Source organism: Oryzias latipes, chromosome 5 (genome assembly GCF_053564925.1).
Source record: "Oryzias latipes strain Hd-rR chromosome 5, Olatipes_Hd-rR_3.1".
Classification (NCBI taxonomy): domain Eukaryota; kingdom Metazoa; phylum Chordata; class Actinopteri; order Beloniformes; family Adrianichthyidae; genus Oryzias; species Oryzias latipes.
This window is the reverse complement of record NC_136241.1, coordinates 35,005,001-35,016,484: the sequence shown is the minus strand read 5'-3', so window position 1 is coordinate 35,016,484 and position 11,484 is coordinate 35,005,001. Positions and strand designations below refer to the sequence as shown.

The window sequence follows — 11,484 nt, the reverse complement described above, 5'->3', positions numbered from 1 at the left end:
TTTATTAATTTCAATCATGTTTGAAAATCTTTGGTGTTGGACCGGACGGAAAAGGAAAGAGGGGAAGAAGAGAGAGGGACGTTAGAGAGAGGGGGGGGTAGGAGGGTGATAATAGGAGGGGAAGGGGGGTAAGACCATGAAGCAGCATAGAGCAGACAGGTTTACTGGTTGTTTATCGTTACGGTACGGTTCAAATGTAGTACAAAAAGGGCGGGGCCTGTTCACACACACTCAAATATTATCAACACACCTGCTAGCCGCAAAAATGTCCACATGTCAACATGCACACAAAACAGATAGTGTTCACGAACGCATACTTATGCCTTTAAACCAACTAGTGTGAAATCTTTCATTCATTCAATCATGCAAACTATTAGTGCAAAGGTGAGCTAACACCTGTGCTCAGGTGAGTGTTTATGTTCTTCTAAAATGGATGGTGGAATGTGAAAAGAAGGAGGAGGAGCGCCCAGCCACCCCCACACCCATACCCCCGCCGCAGCAGCAGCGGCAGCCGGAGCCCCCCCAACGCCACACGGGAACAGGCAGGGAACAACCGCCCCCCGGGCGACCAAGACCGCCACCCAGGCCAGGGCCAGCAGGACCGCCGCGAGGCCCCCAGAGCCAGAGAGCAGGGAGGCGCGGAGGGAAAGAGAGCGCCGCCCCAGCCCAGCCAGGAAAGCAGCCCCCCGCCGCGCCGGAAGAGCCCAACGCAGGGCCCCACCGGAGAGGGACGCCCACAGCCCCAGACGAGCACCCCACCACCACCCAGGAGTTCCGGGCATCCCCCCGCCCCGACCCCAGGTACGAGCCAGGACCCCCCAAGGGAGACCCGCTCCGCACTCCAGGCAGCCACCCACCCGGCCCACGGTTGGTCCAGGTAGGAGCAAGGCAGGGGCCCGCCGCCTCCGCACAGGAGGGGGGAACCCCGGGGAAAAAAGGGCGGCCCACAAGGGATGTTATAAATATGGCCCGACCAGGCTCGGCCATGTTGGAAGTTTGGCGGGGCCCAGCGCCCAGGGGCAAGGACCAGGACCCACCCCCCAGGGACACGAACACCCCCGGCTCAGGTGTAATATGAACCCCCCCACCGTGCGGAGAGAGCACCGCCGGGCCCAGGGAGCCGGCACCCAAGGGACACGGCCGCCATCGCCAAGGGGCCCGCACCCCCCACCAGGGAAGGGGTAGGGGACAGATGGACCCAGGTCCCACCTTCCTTGTAAAATGTGTGTGCGTGTATGGGTGTTTGAGAGGGTGTTTGTGTGCATGTGTGTGTGTTTATGTTTGAATGTATATATTGAAGGGGGAGGGGTGTGTGTACTAAGGGGGGTGCAGTTAAAATTGGCGAGTAGGGCACTAAGGGGACATCTCCTGATTACTCACAGTGATGTCCCCTCACCCTCCACACCAAGGGGCCCTAAATGTCTAAGGTGCGGTTAAAATTGGCGGGTAGGGTGCCAGGAGGACATCTGCTGCTTGCTTGCAGTGATGTCCAAGCACCCCCCCTACCAAGGACCCTACATGTCTAAGGTGCAAATAAAACCGAAAGAGGGGGGGCCCACTCCATACGGCAACCATAGGAGGGGGGCCACTCCCAAGTAGCCCCCCCCCCAAGGCGCATCGCAGGCTAGACCCCCCACCCCCTCACCCTAATATGAGGTTATATAAGGAAGGGGGTAAGTTGGGGACAGCTGGTAGACTGTCCCCCGGTGGTCAAACAGCCGTCCCCCAGCCCACCCCCAGCAAAGGGGCCAGGGCCACCCAGCCCAGGGGCCCACCCCCGGAGGCGCCGACACCCCAGGCCCGGCACCACCCACCCCACACAGAGAGAGAGGAGCCAGAAAGCGTCGCCCCCCCCCGGAGCAAGCCCAGGCCCCCACCCCCAGACGCCGGCCCTAGAAGAGCTCTGGTCAGGCCTCGACGGGACCGAGGAGGCCAACCGGCCGAGGCAACCACCGATTGCCTCAGCGGAGACCCCGACCCGCTAGCCCCCCCCGACCCGTACTAATAATGGGCCCCCCCTCCCCCCGGAACGCCCCCCCACAGGACAGGGCCGACAAGCCCCCCACCCCACCCCACCCCAGACCCCGCAGCCGAAGCGGGTGACACCCAGAGCGACCGGGGGCCCCGAGAGGGTTGTCCCGTCCCGTCCCAGAGCCAGGGAAGGGCCGATCCCAGCCCCAGGTGCAGATGGGCAGCCCATCCGGCGCCGCTGGGCCCCCCCCACCCGAGCAGGGCCCCCCGCCAACCCCCCCCAGCACAGGCAAAGGGACCACCCCCCCAAGCCAAGCCAGACCACCACCCCACCCCCCCACCACGCACCCCCACACCCAAGCCCAGAGGACCACGCAGCGCCCCAGCCCGCCCCACCCAGGCACCGGACCCGACCCCCCGACCAACGGAGCCCCCCACCGCCCCCGCCAGGCACCGGAAGCCCCGACCCCCACCCCAAACCACGGCAGAAGGGCAAGGAGCAGCGACGACCAAGCCCTCCACCCCCTAAGTCATGGAGTCAACCACAGGAGACCAGAGAGACTGAATTCTTTCAAAGTTACTTGAGCTTTGGGCTGACATTTTTTCCAAGCTGATATGATCAAACAGCCGATTTCTGTGTTGACTTATGTTTATATTTTTCTTGTTTTTCCAATTTATTAAAATAGTTTTTTTGGCAACACAAAGAGTTATGAAAATGATAGATGCTAATCCTTCTTCTATATCGATGAATAGAAAAAATCACTCCTCACATAATTCACTTCGACCAGACTGGATTCATCAAAGGCAGACACTCGGATGATAATGTCCGTAGACTAGTTAATATAATAGACTTTGCCACCATTAAAAACCAGGAAATGACGGTACTATCGCTGGATGCTGAAAAAGCCTTTGACAGAGTTAATTGGAAGTTCCTTATTGCTGCCCTCCATAAGTTTGGTTTTGGAGAAGCATTCATCAATTGGATCAAAATATTATATCACAACCCCAATGCATCAGTTAGAACTAATAAACAGACTTCAAACAGTTTTTTTCTTGGAAGAGGAACCAGACAGGGCTGCCCACTCTCTCCTTCTCTTTTTGCTATATTCATTGAGCCTTTAGCTGCAGCAATAAGACAGAATGAGAGCATTATAGGAATAAAAACCAAACACAGCCATCATAAAATTAGTCTTTATGCGGATGACATATTACTGTTTTTAAGGAATTTACATTCTGTAAATGAAACAGCAATGATCATAAATGAATTCTCCTCCATATCAGACTATTCCATTAATTGGAATAAGTCTGTTTTATTACCACTCAACAGGAATATGGAACAAAGACTCACAATTCCAGTTAAAACAGGAAATATCAAATATCTGGGTATCTACTTTTCCCCCAAACTATCAGAACTGGTGCAGCTAAACCACACCCCATTACTGAAAAGCATACAGGACGATCTAACACGCTGGACCAACCTGCCTTTGTCACTTATGGGCAAGGTAGCCACGGTTAAAATGAAAATCTTACCCAAAGTTAATTATCTCTTCTCAATGATTCCCACACAACCGCCATTAAAATGGTTCAAAACATTAGACTCATCCATATCAAGCTTTTTATGGAACAACAAACCTGCAAGAATTAGTCTAAAAACTTTAAAATCTGCAAAAAGCTGTGGAGGATTAGAACTACCTAATTTCCACAAATACTTTCTTGCAAATAGATTACAATATATCTTAAAATGGTTAAAAAATAATCCAGAAACCAACTCATGGTTAGACTTGGAACAGGTGTTATGTGGAAAGATCAACCTGTCACAGCTACCATTTATTAGCCAAACAGTTAAAAAACAGGATTGTTTCAAAAGCATTAATATAAATGCCACCTTAACAGCCTGGTGGGAATTTCTCAAAATATCAAAATCATCAATTCAACCGTGCAAAATGACACCCATCTGGAACAACCCGGACATCCTTATTAACAAAAAAATGATTCACTTCCCAGCTTGGCAAGCAGGGGGCATAAAACAACTAGAGCACGTAATTATTGATAGAAGATTCATAACCCCCCAGGAACTTCAAGACAAACATGGAATAAATAACTTCTTGGAATATCAGCAACTTAAATCAAGTATTACTAAAAAGTATAAAATTAAAGACGACGATTTAAAGCTACCAGATGTAGTTACCACTCTGATTAATTTTTCAATGAATAGAACTCTCTCCAAAATTTACAAACTTTTATGTAATTTAGATAACAATATTGCCCTTCCAACAAAAAAATGGGATGCAGACTTGAGCATCAGCACAGATGAAAGCTTCTGGTCAGAACTTTGTCTAAACACCTTTAAACTGACAAAAAGTCCAAATCTGCAGCTAATCCATCTCAAAACTCTTCACAGAATTTACTACACTGGACAGAGGATGTTCAAGATGGGTCTCAGTAACTCAGACATTTGCGAGCACTGTGATAATAATCTACCCGACAGCTACATGCACGCACTGTGGTTCTGCACTCCTGTCCAGGCTCTCTGGCAGCAGGTATGTGCCGATTTATCAGTCTGGCTTAAGGTTTCAATCACTGCCTCACCGTCACTTTGTGTGCTTGGTGACATGAGTGCCATCGATATAGAAGAAGGATTATCATCTATCATTTTCATAACTCTTTATTGTGTTTTTAGTGATTCTTTTCAGCACACACACTTTAACTAGTGGAGGGGTTGGTGCCGTCACTCATATCCATCTGTGGGTGTAGCTAAGGTTCTGGTTCTGGAGGTTCTGGTCCTGGAGCCAGCACAGCCTCACTCAAGTCTCTGGGGGAGAAATAATGGACTCGTTTGACATTTATTGGCTTAACTTCTCTTGGTTTTTTATTAAAACATTCATCTTGTCTGTGTACTTTTAAAAAATAGATATTTTTCTATTAAAAAATGAGTTTTGTGATCATTCTTGTCTGTATTCTCAGTTATTCCGCTCCTGGACCTCCTGCAGAGGAGATCATGGAGGAAACCCGTCAGCCAAACTCTTCTGGATGTAAAACCCAAAACGGCTGTTTGAGGAAGGGATTGAGTTTTTTTTTTTTACAAACACAAGAAAAACCATCAACAGAATTCAAAGAATAACAAAAATCTGATTCCCTTTTCCATGAAAGGAGTCTTCAGCCTTATGAAGGTCTCTGAAGCCGTTGACACACATCAATAGAGCAGAAATCCTGGACATTTGTGGCTGAACAGATGAAGATGACAAACCATCAGGAAGAACGGACGAGAACATGGATCAAGAAAATCAAGACAAACATTTCTTCATTTCAAATGATTGTGAATCAGGAACAGAAGAAAAAATGCCGTTTGAAAAAGCACGTGGGTGTGACATAGGTGCTACAGTGGGCGGACCAAAGTCTCCAAGCTCCGCCCCTTTCTGATCATCAACCTGCAGACCAACAGATCCATGGACGTCTTTGTTTTCCTGGTCTGAGCTGGAATCCGGATCAGAACTGGATGGATCTGATGTTGCTGCTGTTTTGGTTGCACCGCTAACGTTGGGTTGAGGTGTGAGGGGCTGTAAGCTAGTGGGAGAGAGTGTAAACCAAGGGATGATGGGAAATTAGCCGAGGCTAACAGTCCCGCCCACAACTCAGAGGTGAATTTCTGCTGAACTCCTGCCGTTGCGGGTTAAAAAGATGATCAGGTTGGGACTTTGACCTGTAATTTCAAATATTTATTATGGATATTTTATACGTTTTCAGGGAAAAGGCTGTGCATAGTTGTCTGAGTTCAAAGCAAAGGACCATGCATACAAAAGGTCATTGGACATGCGCAAACCACACGAATGACGTCACAGTTTGTCATGGAAACCAACCAGAACCAAATAGTCGGCGCTTCCGGTGTGGCGGCTCTGCGTCCCCGGACGTGCTGCCGCTAACGGTTACCGTAGCAACCGCTCTGGGCTCTCACTGAGTGTTGCTATGACAACCGAGGAAACAATGAAGTAGAAATTCGATTTGAAGTGATGGAACTTCAAAGTCATGTTTATGATGAATATAGGAATTAGAAATGTCTCAGATGAGAAATAATGGAATTGATGAAAGAAGTTAAACGGTTAAAACGGGATTTAAAAAGGGGGGAGCAAGCGGAATCACTGTAGAAAAAGAAGATGGCTCTAAAATCTATTTATCCTGAAGACTGGAAGCATTTGAGCACAAAGACACAAATTCTAAACTCTGAGTTTTAAAAATCCTTTAACATAAAAATCTGATTTAAAACGATGTAAAGTCTTTGGATGTGTAAAATTCAAACGGATGAAGGTCTTTAAGTCTTAAACGAAACGTTTACATTCATGTTTGAATATTGATTCAGTGCTTTTTGCTCTTCCGTTCTTCTCATCAGTCCCGTCGCTGACGCACGCGCTCGGCGGCGCGCGCTGGGACCTGCTCTCCTCCTCTTCTACTCCTCCTCCTCCTCCTCTCTTGTGAAGCAGAGTCCGGACTCTCAGCACATCACTGGGGTCGGACATCGGAGGCTCATTTCCCCCTGAAGCCACATGACCACGCGCCGCACCGGACCCAGGAACACCGGAGCACCGGAGGAAGGAACACCGAACCGAAACTGAGCAAGTCCTCCTTTTTTTTCCTCCCCGGTTTAACGGAGATTCAGGTGTTTGTATTTCCTGTTCGCGACGTTTCCTTTGGGGGGAGCGGTTTGTGACTCACTGCTGGTTATTGACAGATATTCTGCTGCTCCAACGATCAGAAATGTTTGTTTGTTTGTTTGTTTGTTTACCGAACCGGCAGCAGTGCGTCGGTCCTCCGTGCGTGAAAACGCACCGATCAAACTTTATCCGGACTTACGGTTGGATGCGACTTCAGGAAAAAAATGATCAAAAACATTATTTTTGTTTAACGAGGTGAGGGGGAGGGGGTGTCCCTGTCAGCTGATGCACAATCTGTAAAAGCGCGCGCGCGGTTGGTGTCTCAGCAGGACACCAGGCAATTAAAAGTGAGCCTGGAGCAGATTGTGTTTTGGGTTCATGCTGATCCAGTCCCGGTCCAACTTGCAGGTCAGAGCCCACAGAGGACTGACCCGAGCCAAAACAGAACCGTTTCACCGCCAAGTGAGCCGGGTTAGGCCAGCTGGACCGACAGACAAGCGTCTCCACCAGGAGCTTCAGATCCGCAGCTGCTGCTTTTCCTGCTCTGACATCCTTCATCTTCAGGTTTTCTGAGCATCAGTTTCTCAGGTCAGGAACTCTTGGGTTCATATATATAGTTTGACCCCCCCCCCCCGCTGATGGGTCAAACTGCACCCATGAGGGTTTCCTTAATGCCCCTCATGCAGAGGTTTGGTTGCAGAGCAGCTGTGGAAGCAGGGGTGCTGCAGAAAGGTTGGGATGAATCCTCCATTTTCTTCTCCTTTCCTTTTCTTGCACCCTTACCCCCCCCCCCCCCCCCCCCCCACGCATACACTCCCCCCATCCTCACTTTTGTCTCTCTGTCGGGCTCCTCGCAGTGGGACGCCCCTCGCCGTGCTGAGTTTGTGGAGATGCCTGTGTGTGGGTGACTAGAGGAGCTTCCCTGCTGTGTCTGTGTGTGTGTGTGTGTGTGTGTGTGTGTGTGTGTGTGTGTGTGTGTGTGTGTGGGTTTGGAGCTCAGCTAAAGTGTCTCTGCATGGAAGCTGCTGATGTTATTCACAAAGTGACAATGATGTGGTGTCGTCCCACATCTGCCACCAAATTACCCCAATCCCCCCCCCCCAGCCCTCCTGTCTGCTGACAGATGGCCCCCCCTTATGGCTGCTCTCCGTTTCTTATCTTTCACGGCTCCCGACACCCAGAACCTGAGAGCTCCTCTGAATGGTTTGTGTTGCAGACAAAGCAGGTTTGTCCTGCTGACCTTCTGACCTCTCAGGACTTGAAGCGTCTTTGCTGACGCAGAAGCACGGATCTGTTGGGATGAGATGAAACTGTCAGATCATCTCTGGAAAATGTCAAACTTTTCTAAAAAGGTGATTTAATTTCAAAGATAATTATTTTAAAATAAGATATGATATCCTGTCCGTTTAAGATAAAATAAATTGTGAAATTAACTATAGATACTTATTTTCAGATATATAACTCAAATAAAACATGTATAAAGTAACAAAAAAGACATTGAGTAAAATCTCTAAACGAAGAAGTTTTCTGATTCCTCGGACAACAGCAACTCTTCTGGACCTGCTGTTGACTGGAACATACCATTTGCTGCAGGACGGGGGAGGACGAAACACTAGATGATCTAATGCCAATTCAGTCATTTTGGGTGTTTTTCAATGTTGGGCGTAAAATTTGTTCAGTGTTCAGCTCGGGGCCCCTAGAGTGTTGGGGGCCCAGGCGACCGCCTACTTTTCCCTAATGGTCAGTCCATCCCTTATTTAAAATAAGATACGCTCAAATGACTGAAGATTTTCAAGGTTTATTGTCTTTAAACAAGTCGTTACATCTTCCTGAAAAATAATAATAAGTTAGTTTTGTTATCAGTGTAAATAAGATGATCAAACTGGACAATAAACGTTGTGTCTTTGCAGATGTTCTGTTTAGTTTTACGTTTTCATGATTCAGCTCTTTGGCAAACAAAGAACCTGAAGGTGATTCACGTCCTGCCTTCAGAAAAAAATTATTATTTTTTTAAATCCATATTTTCTAAGCCCGCCTCAGCTCTGCTGAAGCTTGTTCCTGGGGTCTTTGTTCCCCGGGTCCTCGTGGCCCCGCTGGTTGCCATGAGGAGCAGATGGCTCCTGGTGGTTTGGTGTCTCAGCAGGTGAAGCTTAAAGCTCCACGCCGGCCTCCCGCTCCGCCTGCTCTCAGCCACAGACCGGCGCTCTGTTAAGTGTGTTTTTGTGGGCGAGGCGTCGCCGCCCTGAAGAGACTGACCGCAGACTGAGGAGAGGTCTCTGATCTCATCAGAGCTTAATCGCTGCACGCTCCTCTGGTGGCCCCGTTGACAGTTCATTTCATCCTTGCAGTCGGTGATTCCTCTGAACTGTGTTTACACGCTGCTGACACACACACTCATACATATAGATTGTGTTTTCTGCGCATAACTGAAGCGGCTTTCTCTCCTTCCCAAAACACGATTGATTTTAGGATTTGATGGCGTCTGGAGCAGAGCTTTCAGACGCGCTGAGCTCAGTCTGGAGGAAACTGACCTCTGCAGAAATGAATCCACACACACTTACTGTTCCTCTTCCCAGTATCCTCCCAGGATGCACCACACGTGGAGGGAGGGGCCCCATTTTTTCACCTGTGACATCAGCACAGACGGTTTAAAGACAACCAATGATGTTTCTGTCCGTTAGACCCACATGTGGTCCTGGTTTCAGAGGGTTCCAGGTCAGATCCTCCCGGCTAACCGCGCTTCACCGCGTCACGGCTTTGGTCCAACGAGGTAAACAAGGTTTAGACTGTAGCTTCATGGAGGTGAAGAAGGAGGAAGAGGAGGAGGAGGAGGAGGAGCGCTGAAGTCAGAAGTTCCTTCGTTGTTTGGGGAGCATGAAGGCATCAGATCCATGGTGTTGCTGCAGTAATAAATCCATTTCTGCTGCACAGCGTTTGCATGGTGGGTGGGTGGGGTGGGGGCGGGCTTTGACAAGTTTGGAGGTGTGATGGGAGAGCAGTTCAAAATACCCCCCCCCCCTGCACAGACAGCTTTTTACACTTATTTGAAGCTCCTGTAAAGAACAAGTCGAGGAGCTGAGAAGATATTTTAAGGCTCAGGCGGGGGGGCTTTCACACCAGGACAGTTTGGCGTTCTCTTTTCCAGTGGGCGGGGGCTGTTAGAAAGATTTCACACCTTGTGTTTCGATTTTATTCTGGGTTTTGAGGCTCTTTCTGCAGTGCCGTGTTCTGAAACGAACAGCTCTTTTCTTCACATTTTAAGGCTGAATTCAGACGGGACTCAGTCGGTCCGCTTTAAGTGACCCAGAGTCCGTTTTCCCCCATGATCCGGAACAAACTGAACACATCCAAGCAGACCCTGATCCGGGTCCAGGAAGCGCTCTTGGACCCATCTTTGGAGTTGGTTTCAGTCGGACTGAGGAAGCTGGGGAAAGTATGGTGCACTGGGGTTCTTGATCATTATTTATCATTTAGTTCTCCATGCCTCTGCTTGGTGCAGTGATTCATGTGATTCCAGATTCCTATTGGATCGTCTCTGCTCCTGCTCCTCCACTTGGTTGTGGACCCCCCCTCTGGCTTTTCTGGCGCCCCCAGCCGTCCCCCCAACTCCGTCTGGATGAAGCTCATCTGATGGACTAGTTAAATATGAAGTTGAGTTTGATAAGCTAATTCTCTCTAAGAGTTCTGGTCCATCGCCTGTCTGTCCTGGGGGAGGATCCCTCCTTCATGTGGACCCCCCTGAGGTTTCTTCTTCTTTTTTTTATGAGTTTTTCCTTACTGAGAATGGGGGTCTAAGGGCAGAGATGTCCAGTTTAGTTTAGCCTGGTTAGTTAAAGTTTAGTATTATCCTATTGAATTCTATGACTTTATGTTCTTTATGATTCATGTTTACTTTCCAATTACCGGTACGAAGCCCATTGAGACGACTGTTGTTGTGATTTTGGGCTATATAAATAAAATTGAATGATACATTTATGAGACCACGATCCTTCCATCCACATGTAAATGTCATGCAGTGACCACCGTTGCTGGTTGAGGGCAGTATTTCCTGAACAGGCTCCATATGTCTCTATATTTATATCTATTGTAAAACAGAAAAAGAAAAAAAGCCATCTGATACGACACACTCTCCACCTCACAGGAATCGTGATCAACCAGACTTTTTCTGTTTTCTTGGGTCACTTTTACGTCCGTCTGCATCACAGTGTTGCTGAATCGCAGCAGGATTCACTTGTGAGGCGGACCTGTGCCGGGTTGTGAAGGTGTTTCTCTGTTATCATCTGGTGCTCTTACCACACGGTCATGTTTCCGTTCACAAATGCAGTCATTCTGGTTGGTTTGGGGTTTTAAGACCTTTTGGAAAAACAAAAAACTTAAGAATCAGTTCATGTATTTGTCAACTTTTTCAATCTGCTCTTTTTGAATTATTGCCGTATCTGTGAGCTCTGAATTTTCCGTTTGGCTGAACTCAAAGCAGATGTAAGGATTCTATATTGTATATTATGATAATTGGATTAAACGTTGAATGTTTTTATTCATTTATTAAGTACAAATTGATTTCAAACACGCTTTTTAAAGAATCTGTTCAATGTTTTATCCTTCAGTTTTAGTTTATTATAGAAAAAAATTCTAGATTTACTCCAAGAATGAAACAAAGTAAAAACATTGAAACAGAAATGTTTTTGTTTCCCAGCAGGCGGCGCTGTGCCAGGCAGAAAAATGGGGCTCTCTGGGCGTCTGCTGCTGGTCTTCCTGTTTGCCGTCCTGTCACACGGCGCTGAGCCCGGAGCGTCTGGCAGGAGGAGGAAGGTGCAGAGATCACCTGGAACTGGTAACGCCCTACAACACCTCAGCTATAGCGGGGACC

General features: G+C 48.3%; 1 protein-coding gene across 7 annotated transcripts in view; it reads left to right on the top strand.

Moving 5' to 3' along the window:
• Positions 1–6,367: 6,367 nt before the first annotated feature.
• draxina (dorsal inhibitory axon guidance protein a) overlaps positions 6,368–11,484 on the top strand; it is a 13,946-nt gene continuing 8,829 nt past the window's right edge. Inside the window, exons 1-3 of one of the 7 annotated variants that reach the window (XM_023955314.2) lie at positions 6,385–6,578; positions 7,026–7,205; positions 11,314–11,484. The exon at positions 11,314–11,484 is cut by the window's right edge and continues 294 nt beyond it. In XM_023955314.2, the coding sequence (XP_023811082.1) occupies positions 11,337–11,484 (148 nt within the window). In that variant the 5' untranslated portion in view covers positions 6,385–6,578; positions 7,026–7,205; positions 11,314–11,336. Of the gene's footprint in view, positions 6,623–7,025; positions 7,206–9,095; positions 10,268–11,310 lie in introns of those variants that run through there. The other 6 variants (XM_078947789.1, XM_023955315.2, XM_023955320.2 and 3 more) reach the window with 6 other exon arrangements.